Genomic DNA, 15,363 nt, shown 5'->3' on the forward strand with positions numbered 1-15,363 from the left:
AACCATGGGAAGTTCGTCCTATTAGATGCCAAGCCTTTAGAACAATTTCATGTATCATATAATAGTAAAACGAACTCAAGTTACATTGTATACAAACTTTAATTTTCTATATTTATCTTATCTATTTATAACTCTGTATTGCTACTTTCACTTTTCATTGTTTCTCTCACCATGACGACGTCAAATTCAATGCACCACTTTGAGTACTTCAGGGGCTCAATTTCTGTATAAAAATTGTCCTGATGAAGCCTGCCTTGCAGGCGAAACATGTAGACATAGATAATAAAATTGCAGATCTTTTGAAGTGTTGTTGTCAATTTTTATTATTATTTAAGGATTGCATTCATTTGCATGATTTGACAACCCGGCATACCAAGGTATCCACTTCAGGGACTCTACCAAAACGATTTCACAGGCGTTGGTTCACCTCGCGGAATTTAATTTATTATTTAATCGTGAACCCCTGCATCCGAAAGGAACCGCCAAGCTAACAGCGCCGATCTACAGGCCACCAGCATATACATGGACCAAGGAATATTCCATACTTACAACGAAATAACAACTGAATCAAGATGACCAAGATGTCCGATACCACCTATACATCTATAAATGATAGCAGATATAAATGATTGCAGAAGAAACGTACCACGGGCGCCGATCTTAAATGAACTAGGAATTCACAACTATATATATGCCATTATACAGACCAACTACTGCAGATGATCCAAAAAATATATAGTCACCAAATAATTAACAAAGGAACAGTTTTTGACAATTTTATTATCCACAGCGGCGATCATAATCTTCCTATTGTTGCCGACGCGCCGGGAAGTAGTAACCTCCAACTATGGCCAGGTTGGAAGAGAAGCCTTGCGAAGTGGTAGGAACCATGGGAAGTTCGTCCTATTAGATGCCAAGCCTTTAGAACAATTTCATGTATCATATAATAGTAAAACGAACTCAAGTTACATTGTATACAAACTTTAATTTTCTATATTTATCTTATCTATTTATAACTCTGTATTGCTACTTTCACTTTTCATTGTTTCTCTCACCATGACGACGTCAAATTCAATGCACCACTTTGAGTACTTCAGGGGCTCAATTTCTGTATAAAAATTGTCCTGATGAAGCCTGCCTTGCAGGCGAAACATGTAGACATAGATAATAAAATTGCAGATCTTTTGAAGTGTTGTTGTCAATTTTTATTATTATTTAAGGATTGCATTCATTTGCATGATTTGACAACCCGGCATACCAAGGTATCCACTTCAGGGACTCTACCAAAACGATTTCACAGGCGTTGGTTCACCTCGCGGAATTTAATTTATTATTTAATCGTGAACCCCTGCATCCGAAAGGAACCGCCAAGCTAACAGCGCCGATCTACAGGCCACCAGCATATACATGGACCAAGGAATATTCCATACTTACAACGAAATAACAACTGAATCAAGATGACCAAGATGTCCGATACCACCTATACATCTATAAATGATAGCAGATATAAATGATTGCAGAAGAAACGTACCACGGGCGCCGATCTTAAATGAACTAGGAATTCACAACTATATATATGCCATTATACAGACCAACTACTGCAGATGATCCAAAAAATATATAGTCACCAAATAATTAACAAAGGAACAGTTTTTGACAATTTTATTATCCACAGCGGCGATCATAATCTTCCTATTGTTGCCGACGCGCCGGGAAGTAGTAACCTCCAACTATGGCCAGGTTGGAAGAGAAGCCTTGCGAAGTGGTAGGAACCATGGGAAGTTCGTCCTATTAGATGCCAAGCCTTTAGAACAATTTCATGTATCATATAATAGTAAAACGAACTCAAGTTACATTGTATACAAACTTTAATTTTCTATATTTATCTTATCTATTTATAACTCTGTATTGCTACTTTCACTTTTCATTGTTTCTCTCACCATGACGACGTCAAATTCAATGCACCACTTTGAGTACTTCAGGGGCTCAATTTCTGTATAAAAATTGTCCTGATGAAGCCTGCCTTGCAGGCGAAACATGTAGACATAGATAATAAAATTGCAGATCTTTTGAAGTGTTGTTGTCAATTTTTATTATTATTTAAGGATTGCATTCATTTGCATGATTTGACAACCCGGCATACCAAGGTATCCACTTCAGGGACTCTACCAAAACGATTTCACAGGCGTTGGTTCACCTCGCGGAATTTAATTTATTATTTAATCGTGAACCCCTGCATCCGAAAGGAACCGCCAAGCTAACAGCGCCGATCTACAGGCCACCAGCATATACATGGACCAAGGAATATTCCATACTTACAACGAAATAACAACTGAATCAAGATGACCAAGATGTCCGATACCACCTATACATCTATAAATGATAGCAGATATAAATGATTGCAGAAGAAACGTACCACGGGCGCCGATCTTAAATGAACTAGGAATTCACAACTATATATATGCCATTATACAGACCAACTACTGCAGATGATCCAAAAAATATATAGTCACCAAATAATTAACAAAGGAACAGTTTTTGACAATTTTATTATCCACAGCGGCGATCATAATCTTCCTATTGTTGCCGACGCGCCGGGAAGTAGTAACCTCCAACTATGGCCAGGTTGGAAGAGAAGCCTTGCGAAGTGGTAGGAACCATGGGAAGTTCGTCCTATTAGATGCCAAGCCTTTAGAACAATTTCATGTATCATATAATAGTAAAACGAACTCAAGTTACATTGTATACAAACTTTAATTTTCTATATTTATCTTATCTATTTATAACTCTGTATTGCTACTTTCACTTTTCATTGTTTCTCTCACCATGACGACGTCAAATTCAATGCACCACTTTGAGTACTTCAGGGGCTCAATTTCTGTATAAAAATTGTCCTGATGAAGCCTGCCTTGCAGGCGAAACATGTAGACATAGATAATAAAATTGCAGATCTTTTGAAGTGTTGTTGTCAATTTTTATTATTAAAAAATTAAAGAACACACTTATTCAAAATTTAAAGAATACACTTTAACAAACATTCAATATTAATATGTCATTAAATTAAGAATTACTTCAGACTTAAAAATAATCACTTCACAGGTTGATTTTTATTTTTTTTAAACATAAATTTTGAATCTTTAAAGAAAATTTTCACCTTAATCATTATTGGGGGTGTAAGTAAGACATCAAAAAGGGAAAAAAAGACGTAATACTGACCTCATGCACCCATAGACGTTTCATTGAGGCTGGTTCTTCCATAGTTTCTGGTGTAGATAGTAAGACACCCTGTATAACTCTGCTAAAGTCTCTCAAGTTAAATAGATAATGAGATTTGGCTGGTGTTGGTAGTAAATTCTTCATGGCTTCTTTATAGATAGTTAATGTACCCTGTACTAGCTGGTCAACACATGGTTTGAATTCATTACTGAATCCTCTGTAAAAATATAAAAAATATATGTCATATCAAAGCCATATGAAATTTTATGCACACCACACACACACATTGAAACATTTTTTTGGATGTATTATTCACATAAACATACATTTTTAATTATATAAAACATGTATAGTTACCATGGAAAAATGTTTCAATCACAAAAAGAAGAATTGCCAATGGTCATTTTATTTCAGCTTTTGGTGTTGAATGAGGTAAATTTGTTTCATGTACTTTTACAGCTTGTGTTACAAATGCATAAACAACTTTTCTCATGATATCCCGAAGCTGAACATTGTAAAACATCATAATCAATTTAAAACAGTCCAATTAAATAACAAGAACATAAAAAATAAACATCATATTTCTCATGCCCCTAAATACTGAAGATGCATTTTTTTGTGGGTACCAATTTTTGTGGCTTGATTAAATTAGTATTTTCTAAACTTGGATATTTGATATCATAGTTTTGCCAAAGTCTTTGAACAAGGCATACAGAACATGTGTTTTTCTTTAATAATTTCTAACAAAAATTGGTATTCCATGAATAGTAATGTCTTCAAAGTAGATATATATCAAGGCATGAGAAATATGGAATGTTTTGCAACTGTAAACAATCTATGAACAATTTCATACCCTCCAGGATTAGAAATAAATCTAAAAACAATCAATTTCATTTATTAATTATATATATGAAAAGTATTTTTATGCATATTGTTAAGGACAATTTCTTTCAAGTGATTGTTGAAGTGAAGGAATTCAGAAGTTTTAATTTTGAACATGGATTACCAGTTATTCATTGGTTGAATTTCCAATTTCATGTATGCTTAAATACTAAAGAAATAGTATTTTGGAAGATACTTCCTCTCCTCCCACTTCTACTTGAATGGAAAAGCCAAATCTGTAATTGTAGGCTACTAATTCAATTACTTATAATGATACAAACATTTGGGTCTTTTTAAGACAGAAAAGAAAAGATTTTGTATACAGGTCTACCTTGAAAGAAGCATAATTATGTAGTTTTTATAGAAAATTATGTTTTCCATGAGTGTCGTATCACATGCCAGTTGGGAACAACTATATGAAATTTAGGCTGAGTTTAAGACATTAACATACAACCATCCATAACAGTACAATTGAAAATACAAACCTTGCAGAAATATGCCAATCCAAAATCTTTCTGAAGATAGTTATCATACTGTCATCATCAAATTCATTTATAGTTATAGTATTGAAATGTCCAAGGAAGCGAGGAGTTACTACATTTCTACCACCACCAGGTGGCCCCATAGCAGCCATAAGTTGAATGTCAATCAATTTAATGGGTGTGACCTCTTTAAGGTCATACCAAGTCCAATGATCCAACCACTGTCTCAGTAATTCGACTGGAGGCTGTGCTCCGTAGGTTTCCCTCATTGGCATGTTAAGATCATCAACAAACACAATCTGCAATAAAATTTAAATAATGCTTGATTCATTTGTTACATTACAGAGTTAAAACAAGTGCATATCATATCTGATGTATAATTGTCCATATTCTATTCCAAGCATATGAGTTTATTTCAGTTCACTTGTTTGTCAACTGAACCAAGCATTAATTACAATTGGAGAAGACGTTACTAAGTTGTAAAACTTGTGTCTGATCCTTTTGTCATTTTGAACTATAAAATATGTTTAAACTATTAATTACAATGCCTTCTTAATATAGAAACAAACCAGGCAATTTTTTTTTTGCCTACTCTTGTAACTAGTTTTTGATTAATTAATTTGATTGGCTACTGATGACTACTGTTACCCTTTTAATAGGAAGTAAATAAAGGTAACATTTGATGTTATAGTCCACCTTCTTAGTACACACTCAAGTACATATGATGTAATGATCATTAACAGTTAAACTTACAGATTTCTTGCCCATAGGAGGTCCATAGACACCCTTTCTCCTCTTGTCTAGTTTGGACATGATAATATTCTGTGTTTGGTTGGCTGAAGTCTGAGCCGAGAAGTTGACAACATTTGGCTTGTATCTTTCTTTGTCAAGTTTATTCAGCAAGAAATCCTATAATGACAATTAGAAATATAATAAAGAACTTCAACCTATGATAATATCGAAATACACATTTCATTGAATCTTGTAAATTAGCTTAATTCCCCCTTGTATAAAGGCAGAACAACCTAATAAATAAATAACAATGATTTTTTCCCTTTTTTACTGAAGCTGACACTAGCCATATAGATAAAGTTAAAATCCCTGTCTCAGCTTTTGGTCCTTACCATTACTCCAAACTAAACATGAATCAATGAGGACAAACCAGGGAACCAGTCTTGTTGGAAATAATTTGCATTACTTACTGTGATGTACACACTCTTTCCAGTACCAGTTGGACCAACAAACAGACATGGTTTCTGATGGTGCACCAACATACTCATAAGTACTTCATATCGTACTGTGTCCACTGTCGGTACAATAATCTCATTGAAGGTTATGTCCTTAGGGATTGGTGGACTGTCCTTAATTGTTTCACTCCATGCAACCCATTTGCCAGCTCCCTGTAAAATTTTAAATGCAATTTAAAAAAAATGTTAATTCAAAGATTTTCAAGGCTGTAGTTTTCACTTTAAAAGTGTACACATGTTTTACTGTTCAAGGAAAGGCTAACAGTGCTTAAATTTCGTTTTTGTATTGACTCAGCAATTGTAAAATTGTCATCTGCCACATTTACACACGATTAACCTATAACCCTATAGTAAAATAAATGTTTCAAAGCAGACAATGAAATAGATATCGCTATGCCCCCCTCTTTCCTCAGACAATAACATGTGCAATGGTTCCTTTCTAATAAACTTGGAAGCTTGGTATATCCCAAATAAATTCTAACCACTAACCTGTGGATTCACTTATTGTTATGTCTATCAATGTTCGTGGATTGCAGAGAAAACATGCTTTTTCCTGGATATGTGATTTTGTGGTTTTGACATATTTAGCATACATAAATCATTGGACATTTGAATTCATACTTCACTTGTATCTTCTAAAAGCACTTAAATTAGTATTCAATGAATAACAATACAGTGCAATACTTACCTCTTTAACAAATCTGTAATCATATATTTTGCCTTTAGGTGGGAATGGATTTAAGTATGGTTTCATCGGTGGTTCTACTAGTTCAGCTAAACTCAGTTTTAATCTGGTGTCTTCTGACATACCTCCCTGCAAATCAAATTAAATGAATGTTTTAAAACTAATATTTTAAAAGCAATAATTATAAAATTTTGTCTTTTACTTATTCTATTATAAAATTATTTTTTTCTTTTACATTTTACATGGATAACTTTCAGTGGTTGGTGAAAGCGAAATTAGAAAAATATTGCTTTAAAAGTAATTTTTAGATTATTTTCTTCAATACTTACCGAGATGAGTTCTCTGAGGAGTTTGTCAAACCTGACTCTTCCATCATCAGAACAACTGGCACCAATGGACCATGTAAAACCAAAGAAGAAAATACTCTGAAATAAAAAAAAACCACACATTAGGTATCATGAATTGGTAAAAAAGTCAACTAAAAAAAACCAAAACTTTCCTCTTCTTTGAAAAATAAATAAGAGGTTCATAATCTACATAAACCATAGATTTTTTTTGCAAATGGGTGTTTTTATTTTCCGAAATTTAGGTAACAAAAAGTTTCAAAGGCTATTTTTAAACAATTTTCAAACTGATAAATTAACCTGTAGCTTTTTCCTCAATTGACAGAATTAATATAAAAAACACTGAAAATTTTACCAACCTCTAGCCATGACATAATCTCTCTCTCCTCCATCTGAGCTATCTTTGTCTCATCTTGGAATTCATCCATCAAACAATCCATTAGATTCATCAACCCTTTCACCATAGATGTGTCTGTGGTGGGGGATAACTCCTACAACAAATTGTACAATTTTACCATGTAATTCTGTATTTGTTTCAACAAGATAATAGAATACTCATAGTCCATCATTATGAGATGGAGAGTTGAGAAAACACCAAACTCCCAAGACATATGGTACTTTATTGAAATAATATAAAATAAATATGAAATAGATTTTTTTTTGACTTTTTGAAAAAGAAATAAGACATTAATTAAAAAATATTCGAAAAAGAAATAAGACATTAATTAAAAAATATTCAACAGAGATTTATAAAAAGTATTTACAGGAAAATGCAATTAAATTTTCTTCTCTTTGATGTAAAACACAAAGAAGCTATAAACTGCTTAAAATTGTTATACACATTTTTTTAGTATTCCCTTCCTACTTGCATGTCAATGAAATTTCATTTAACCTACATACTCATAAATTTTAGAATATAACTCATGCAAGCATCATGACCTAGATTTCCAAGTTAAACTTTCAGCTTTATCTATTTTAAAGTGTTTTCTAGCTAACAATCCAGCGTACCTTGATACCACCTTTTCTGACAAGTTGGAGTCCAGCATCAACAAATCTTTCAAACATATCATTGACAGTTGATCTGTGCATTTCTGACAAGGACTTTGGACAATCATTCAGCCATGATTTTACAATAGGACGCCACCCCAAAGTCTGAGGTTCCATATAAATCATGCCACACCTAGATACAGTGGCTGGGGAGGCCACCTCTAAATCCATTGGTTCAAACATCAAGTTAGTTGTTGGAGCGAGCTGGATAATTTCACCACTCATCAAACATAGCTTTTTATTATCATCCAACACAGTGTTCATGTTCTCAATCCAGATAGCATCAACAGGGCCGTCAAAGATCAACCATTTACGATCTGGTGTCTGTTATAAATATCATTAAAGAATATTAGGGGTTTACAACACATCTTGAATCAATTTGCTTTTAACAGATAAAGTTTAAGCAATAAAAAATTTATATTTATGTGCAATGTATACTAACAGAAGACTGAATTTGGTGTGATTTGATGTAATTTTCAATCAGTATGTTCCTAAATCTTACTTAAAATTAGTTGATTGTTTTTCATTTTTTTGCAATATGCAAGTTATTTCATTAGTTCTTATCTTGAAAACATCCTTTTAAGTACTAAAATACCTTTCCATTAGGTCAAATAACAGGATGGAATGTTAAGATCAAAACAGAGGTAGAACTTTTGCAAGTTCATCCATGTAATAAAAAGTGAAATTCAATTATCCCACTAAAAATAATATCCCCCACTTACAGTTGATGAAGCAAAAGCTCTGTATGATACAGCCAGGACACCATCTGACCACTCATGGGAAACTGGATCAAAGGCACCATATAACTGACCCATGGAGATAGCCTTGGGATTAATGACAGTGATCTGTACTTTGTTTTCTTCCATCAAACCCTGAAACATTCAGAACAATAACATAAATTTATATGAGAAAAAACCTTTGAAACTTTACCAGTATTTTCCAACAATCTATTCAGAATATTGCTGGAGAATTTTAACAAATGGAAGTTGCTAACATAATCATGAAGGCAAAATTTTGTTCACATTATAGTGATGTAACTGAAGTTTTTAAGTTGCAAATTTGGATAGCAACAGAGTAGCTCCAAGTGGAATTGTTAGTTTTATTTGTCTTTTCTTTCTCTTATTGTCTCATCAACTATGTTAGATTTTTTCTATATACTTAAAATATTTTCCAGTATAATTTGTCTTCCAGTCTACTTACTGCATCATGTATGTCTCCTAAAGCCAGGGCCAAAGTTTTGTATGCTGCACTTTTACCACCAAAGGGTTCACCAACTATCATGAAACCATGACGGACAATCATCATCTCATAAACCTATAAATATAACAGATAGCATATAAATATATAATAGAATAAATTATGAGATAGGCAAACACTTTCCTCCCCCCTTTCATACTCCACAAGTTTATTTATATTTTTTTAACCAGCTGGCAAAATATCAATTAGTAAATTCCTTGTGATAAAAAATCTCTTATAATGTTTATCTCTATAAAATTAAAAATATGAATACTTGAAAGTGAAAATGTGAACACTTTAAGGCAAATATGATCAAAATATCTCTAAGAGTCTCCTAACAAAGTTCTTACACACTGGCACAAAAAGTACAAAATACCAACCTGTTGGATCTTCTCCAAGAAGAACGGTACACATTGAAGATTTTTCTTATCACAGTTGTTTCTGATATGCTCGTTCAATATCTTGTAATCCGGTTCTGGTAGTTTGACTCCAGGGAACAAGTCAGATGTAATACCATGGAAAAGGGGTAAGTCATGGTTCAAGAACTTGGGTAAGTTGACATCAATGATGGACCTCAACAACAGAATGTTCTCATCTTCATCGGGATATTTCAGCTGAAATAGAAAAAGTGATTAAATTTTATGAATATTGAATATTATTAAAAAACAAAACAATCACATTCAAAACCTGTGTAACTATTTGTTTTTTTCTGGTGAGAAACATAACAAATGTGCCTGTCCCAAGTCAGAAGCATGTAGTTCAGTGGTTTTCGTTGGTTCATGTTTATGTTTATATTGCTTTTCGTAAATTGTTATGTTGTAAATTTACCCGTTAGTTTTCTCAAATTATTTCATATTTTTCATGTCAGAGCCTTTCATAGCTGACTATATGGTATAGATTATTCTTATTGTTGAAGGCAGTACGGATGCCCATGATTGCTTACACCCACTTCATTTTAACTTGATTTGAAGTTGTCACATTTGCTATTATACTACATCTCCTTATTTTTATAAGTATTCCACAAAATCTGCAAGAATCAAATTGACAGGTAACTATTAGTATTTAATGTGAAGATAAGTTAGACAGCTTGAGATAATGCAATAAGTGATTCATACCTTTAGATTAGCAGCAGCTGTCAGCACAGACTTAACAGCTCTCATTCCATAATCGTAGTGATGCTGTGATGATAACTGTTCTGAACACAGTCTGTAGACAGCTACAATCTTTACAGACAAAGGTCTGGCTTGTACAAAACCGCAAGAATACAAGGAAATCTCAGCAATCAGAGCATAATCTGGTACCATCATAGCAACAGTTCTGAACAAAGCTTTCAAATTGTCAGGCAGTTCAGATCGTCCAGCATAACCAGGGTTCATTGTAATGAAGACAGAACATGTGGGATCCAGTTTAATTTCTGTACCTTCAAATAGGAGAGTGGTCTGTCCAGCAACAATACCTCTCTGGATGGTCAAAATCTGTTGGGCGACCACAGACAACACTTCCAAATCAATTCTGTTGAACTCATCAAAGCATGACCAAGCACCACAGGATGCCAAACCCTAAAGACAAAACAATATAGTATTTAGTAGAATAAATTTTGTACTTGCATCCTTTATCCTGTACAAGCTTAAGAATTACCCCGTTTTATAATGCATGTTATCTATGGTAAGATCTTTTATACTTTTTGAATTGTTTATCTCTTTACCTATAAATCTGCAATGAATAACAAAAAATTATAAATTGAAGATAAATAAACCAGCTTTAAGATATGTCAGAAATTGAAGGAAATAATTTATTAACCTCACTTTAGAAAAGATTTGACATCAAAAGTCGTCATTGTTTTGCAAACTAAGGTCATCCCAATTAGATTCCAGACCTGTAATTGGTACCCCGTAAAAACAAAGATTATTTACAAAAACATACTCTCAACAAAAAAAGTACATCACTTTAAAAAAGTTTATGGTTGCTGGTTTCCTACCTCCACTAAGATTCACTGAACGTAAACAGTACAAGAAAGTCTCACACTTCTTATAGAGGAGTGAGTAGGAAAAAAATAACAAACAAAAAAATCTCATTCCCAGCTTACCTTGAAGAATTTTCCCAAAGCAATGAAATCAAGACCATCAGAACAATTAAACACAACACACTGTTTAGCTACAGCTTTGGCCAAATCTTTTGTTGTTTCTGTTTTACCAGTACCAGCAGGTCCTTCTGGGGCCCCTCCTAAATGGAGATGTAAAGCTCCAAATAGGGTTCTAAAAGGGAAAAAAAGGTTAAAGAGATAAATTAAATATAAATGATGAAAAAAATATAAAATGTAAGTAAAATATATAATTACAATGACTCATATACTAATCAAGTTGGCAAATTATTTTGTAAATCAGTATAAATTTTCTGTACTTTGTCACAATAAAAAAAAAAACCAAAAGAGGTATTATACTGTAACTGTGTATTTGTCCTGAAATTATAGAACTTGGGGTTAATATTTTACATACGATTTTATAATTGTATACCTGTAACATCTATCTGTCAATGGAGTGATGACAAGACGTCCAGTGTTTCCTAGGTATTCATACCCATAATTCAGTTGGGAGTTGATCATCCTAGTCACCATTTTCTTTTCTTCCCAATAATATCTCAGCTGACTTAACCAAGCAAAGTCCATATCACTGCTGATTTTTTGTTCAACCAATATGGCCAACACATCTCTGGCATGGACATCCAATACAATCAAAGCTTGCAATGTGACTCGGTTCTGTTTGGACAACTGACCTCGTACCATTGCTACAATGTTATTGATCTGCTCATTACTGATTGCCAGGTAATCAGCTAGTGCATTACCTCCCTTTTGCATAGCAGCATGAATGTAGTCTGTCCAGTATTTGGCTGTCACAGCGAGTACAGCTTGTCCTGGCCAGGTCTTGACCCAATCTTCTCTTATCTCTTTGACATAGGCATCTACTGCTTCTTCAGTTACCTAAAATAAAATTTTATCAAATTTAATTTATTAGGGCCAATGTCATTGTTTATTATTTACAGGGTTTGAAATTGGTAGGGGCCTACTCGCCAATGGCCCCTAAAATTTGGTGTGGGCTACTAAAATTTCTGCTTTCCTTGTATAAAATGATATATATATATTGTGTATAAAATATAAGTGTGGGCTGCTATGCCAAATTTTAACTTCAATCCCCCATTTAACATTCCTAAAGACAGCATTCATGTTTTTAAAATCTTTGGAAATTCATGTTTGACAAATAAGCGTTTTATCGATGTACAATGTCAATTTTAACTGTCTCAAACATTTATATATTACCTTTTGTAGTGATTTGATCATGTCTGACTCCAGTTCTAACAACCACTTTTCTACTTGACCTCTAGCCTTTGATGTTGAGATGGTGTCACTCAAAAGGACAACTTCACCTTCACTACTCTTCATGTGGGTAATATCTAAAGTGTCTGTGAACTCAAGGCTATTAATACCTTCAAAGCATTTCTTCAAATGAGGCTGTACTCTAGAAATAAAAGGAGAACACATTACTTCCTCTGGCATTTCTTAAAATTCAAGGAAAGGCTGTAAAAACTTTTAAAAAGGTAAAAAATGAACATGGGTCAAAGGTGAAGATCATGGTCACAAATATCTACAAATTTCCTTATACTAATCACAAGTATAAATTGCTGATTTTAAGAATGAAAAACAGATGATTATTTAGTGCATGTAAGTATTTTTTGTTATCCTGATTATTTTGTCACTCTTCATGATATTGTTTGTTTTACAGTATTAATCTTACCTCTTGGGATCTTTGGTTTCTGATAGAATTTCCAACAACTCATCATTAGACAAGAAGAAAAATCTAGGGAAGTACAGTCGTTTCTTCTCCAAATAGTCATTCAAACCCTGAAATATAGTCAACATTACAGTCTTTCTCAAGTTATCTTTACAAAAAGACAAAATATTAGGAAAAAATTTCCTGTCCAATACTGTGGATTCATTTATTTTCGTGGTTATTGATTTTCGTGGATTGAGGAAAACTTAATTGTTCGTAGATATTTGATTTCGTGGTTTTGCCGAAGTCTGCATACAAGCCATAAGAAAATTTGTCATTCGTTGAACATTTAATTTCGTGGTTCAACTGTTCCCACGAAATCCACGAAATTGGTATCCAACAAATAATAATGAATCCACAGTAACCTACATGAGAAATCCATCAAGTTTAAAATCAAGTTACTCATTCAATTATCCAATCTGACCATGTCACATTTTTTCCTATTTGAGTAATTTGGAATTGAACCGTTTATAACTTTTCAAAATGCAACTGTAACAATCAAATTGATATTGACCCAACAGAAGATAATAAGTTGGCATTTGAATGGAGTGTCCACCTCCTATTTAATCATCTGTTAGCAAAGGGAAACAAATCTCCAATTCAACACAAATGCACCACATGCATAGTATTAAATACATGTATGCAGTTATATGTATGTCAGTTACCTTTTGAATGAGCTCAAGTAACTCATTGGATTTCTTCAACCCATCCAGTAATTTATCAATTTCAATGACTGCTAGTACATGTTTATCTAGATTGACTTTCTTCATGATTTCTCTCCAGTTTTTGTCGACAGTTGTGAATCTCCTTCCTTCCTCAGGCATCTGTGCCATGATGTCAGGAGAGCTGAAGATTGGTTCCAAGTATAACCAGGTGGCTTGTACCTTCAACCATTCATCTAGAACATCTTGTAACAGGATCAGCTTGGATTCCCATTCTCTGAAGAAGAAAAAATGACAATGTATTTGGTGGTCTGTTGTTTTCAAGTTTAACTGATAGTTATTATAGTAAGATCTAGTGGCAAATTAAATACTTATTCAAAACAAGAACATGAATAGCAACTGTATTTTGTATAAGACTGAGTAAAAATTTTAATGTGCTAGTTCAAAAGGTAACAGTTAGCAGGAGCACATGTCATCCTGCCATGACACATTACATGACTCTGAGTATACCAGTCTTTTCTCGTTTTTTACATTTGTCAATTTGGGCCTTTTATAGCTGACTATGCAGTATGGGCTTTGCTCATTGTTGAAGGCTGTACAATGACCTATTGTTGTTAATTTCTGTGTCATTTGGTCCCTTTTTGAGAGTTGTCTCATTGGTAATTTCTTTTTCATATTTGGTCTTACACCTTAATGCTGGATACTATAGAAACATACATGTGTTATGCAGTCTTCAAAAGATTTTATTTCTCTCAAACTAACAGGTAAAAATGATCCTAATACTTACTTAATTTCATCTTCAAATGGTTTGATGAAGGGAGAACCTCTCATGGTCTGTGTTTTGACAATGTGGTCATCAAGTAACAACTGGATATCATCTACAGATGACAGGATGTTGGTTCCTGTGTCACGGTATGGAATAGTAATAAGCTCCATCTAAAAAAATAGGGATTTATCATAAATAAAATTAACATTGATAAAAGCATATTTAATTAATTATAATATAAAAGGGTACAAGATATTTTATTCCTGCATGGAATATTTGCAATTGAGAAATAAATACCATACATTCAATGGATTAATGAACTAGCATATAGTCCTATAAAATTTTCAAAATACATTTTGTAGTAGTGAAATTAAACATGCTTTGTTCTTTTGTCCTTTAGACTAAAATGCAAAATTTGAACAATGATCATCTTCAAAGGGAACACAGAGAATCAGTATTATGCCATTTTCATAAATGCAAAGAAAAAGGGAGATAACTGGAGATAACTGTTACAAAGGGAGATAATTGATGTTTAAAGGGAGGTAATTTGTAGTTAGAGGAAGGTTATCAATGTTAAACGACTTACAGGTGCCCATTCTTCTTTCATCTTTTTCATGGCCTTCTCCAATGAGAATTCCTTACTGGCTGCTTCACTGATGGACTCAAACTTTGGAATGAATTGGTCCAGACCCATCTCCACAAACTTCTTGAGGTTATAGGTCTCATCAGGACGTAATGGGGGGTCTATGTTACAGATCTCAGAGATCTGGTCCCAATGACGATCTCTAATACCAGGGTTGAATAAGGTCTGGATAAGTGGCATGTTCTCTCTGAAGTCTTCAACTGTAGATTTCACCTATAAAATGAGAGATATTAAAATAAGAAACTTGTGACCTGGATTTTTTTTGGTTTCAGCAATTTATGACTATTGAACACGATATACTTATTTATAATAATGTATGCAAATGAGTA

The 15,363-nt window shown here is 33.4% G+C and overlaps 1 protein-coding gene across 4 annotated transcripts in view; it reads right to left on the reverse strand.

Annotated features, from left to right (window-relative positions):
• LOC134694790 (dynein axonemal heavy chain 7-like) overlaps nt 1–15,363 on the reverse strand; it is a 64,141-nt gene that overhangs the window by 33,229 nt on the left and 15,549 nt on the right. For 2 of the 4 annotated variants that reach the window (XM_063555845.1, XM_063555844.1), the window contains 20 exons: nt 14,978–15,247; nt 14,413–14,561; nt 13,629–13,902; nt 12,928–13,034; nt 12,453–12,651; nt 11,653–12,116; nt 11,226–11,394; nt 10,255–10,698; nt 9,520–9,753; nt 9,104–9,217; nt 8,626–8,775; nt 7,865–8,227; nt 7,216–7,347; nt 6,842–6,937; nt 6,516–6,641; nt 5,783–5,980; nt 5,334–5,489; nt 4,584–4,879; nt 4,070–4,090; nt 3,217–3,433 (listed from right to left, as the gene is read on the reverse strand). In XM_063555845.1, the coding sequence (XP_063411915.1) occupies nt 3,217–3,433; nt 4,070–4,090; nt 4,584–4,879; nt 5,334–5,489; nt 5,783–5,980; nt 6,516–6,641; nt 6,842–6,937; nt 7,216–7,347; nt 7,865–8,227; nt 8,626–8,775; nt 9,104–9,217; nt 9,520–9,753; nt 10,255–10,698; nt 11,226–11,394; nt 11,653–12,116; nt 12,453–12,651; nt 12,928–13,034; nt 13,629–13,902; nt 14,413–14,561; nt 14,978–15,247 (4,179 nt within the window). The remainder of the gene's footprint in view (nt 1–3,216; nt 3,434–4,069; nt 4,091–4,583; nt 4,880–5,333; nt 5,490–5,782; nt 5,981–6,515; nt 6,642–6,841; nt 6,938–7,215; nt 7,348–7,864; nt 8,228–8,625; nt 8,776–9,103; nt 9,218–9,519; nt 9,754–10,254; nt 10,699–11,225; nt 11,395–11,652; nt 12,117–12,452; nt 12,652–12,927; nt 13,035–13,628; nt 13,903–14,412; nt 14,562–14,977; nt 15,248–15,363) is intronic. The other 2 variants (XM_063555847.1, XM_063555846.1) reach the window with 1 other exon arrangement.

Source organism: Mytilus trossulus, chromosome 13, assembly GCF_036588685.1.
Source record: "Mytilus trossulus isolate FHL-02 chromosome 13, PNRI_Mtr1.1.1.hap1, whole genome shotgun sequence".
NCBI lineage: Eukaryota > Metazoa > Mollusca > Bivalvia > Mytilida > Mytilidae > Mytilus > Mytilus trossulus.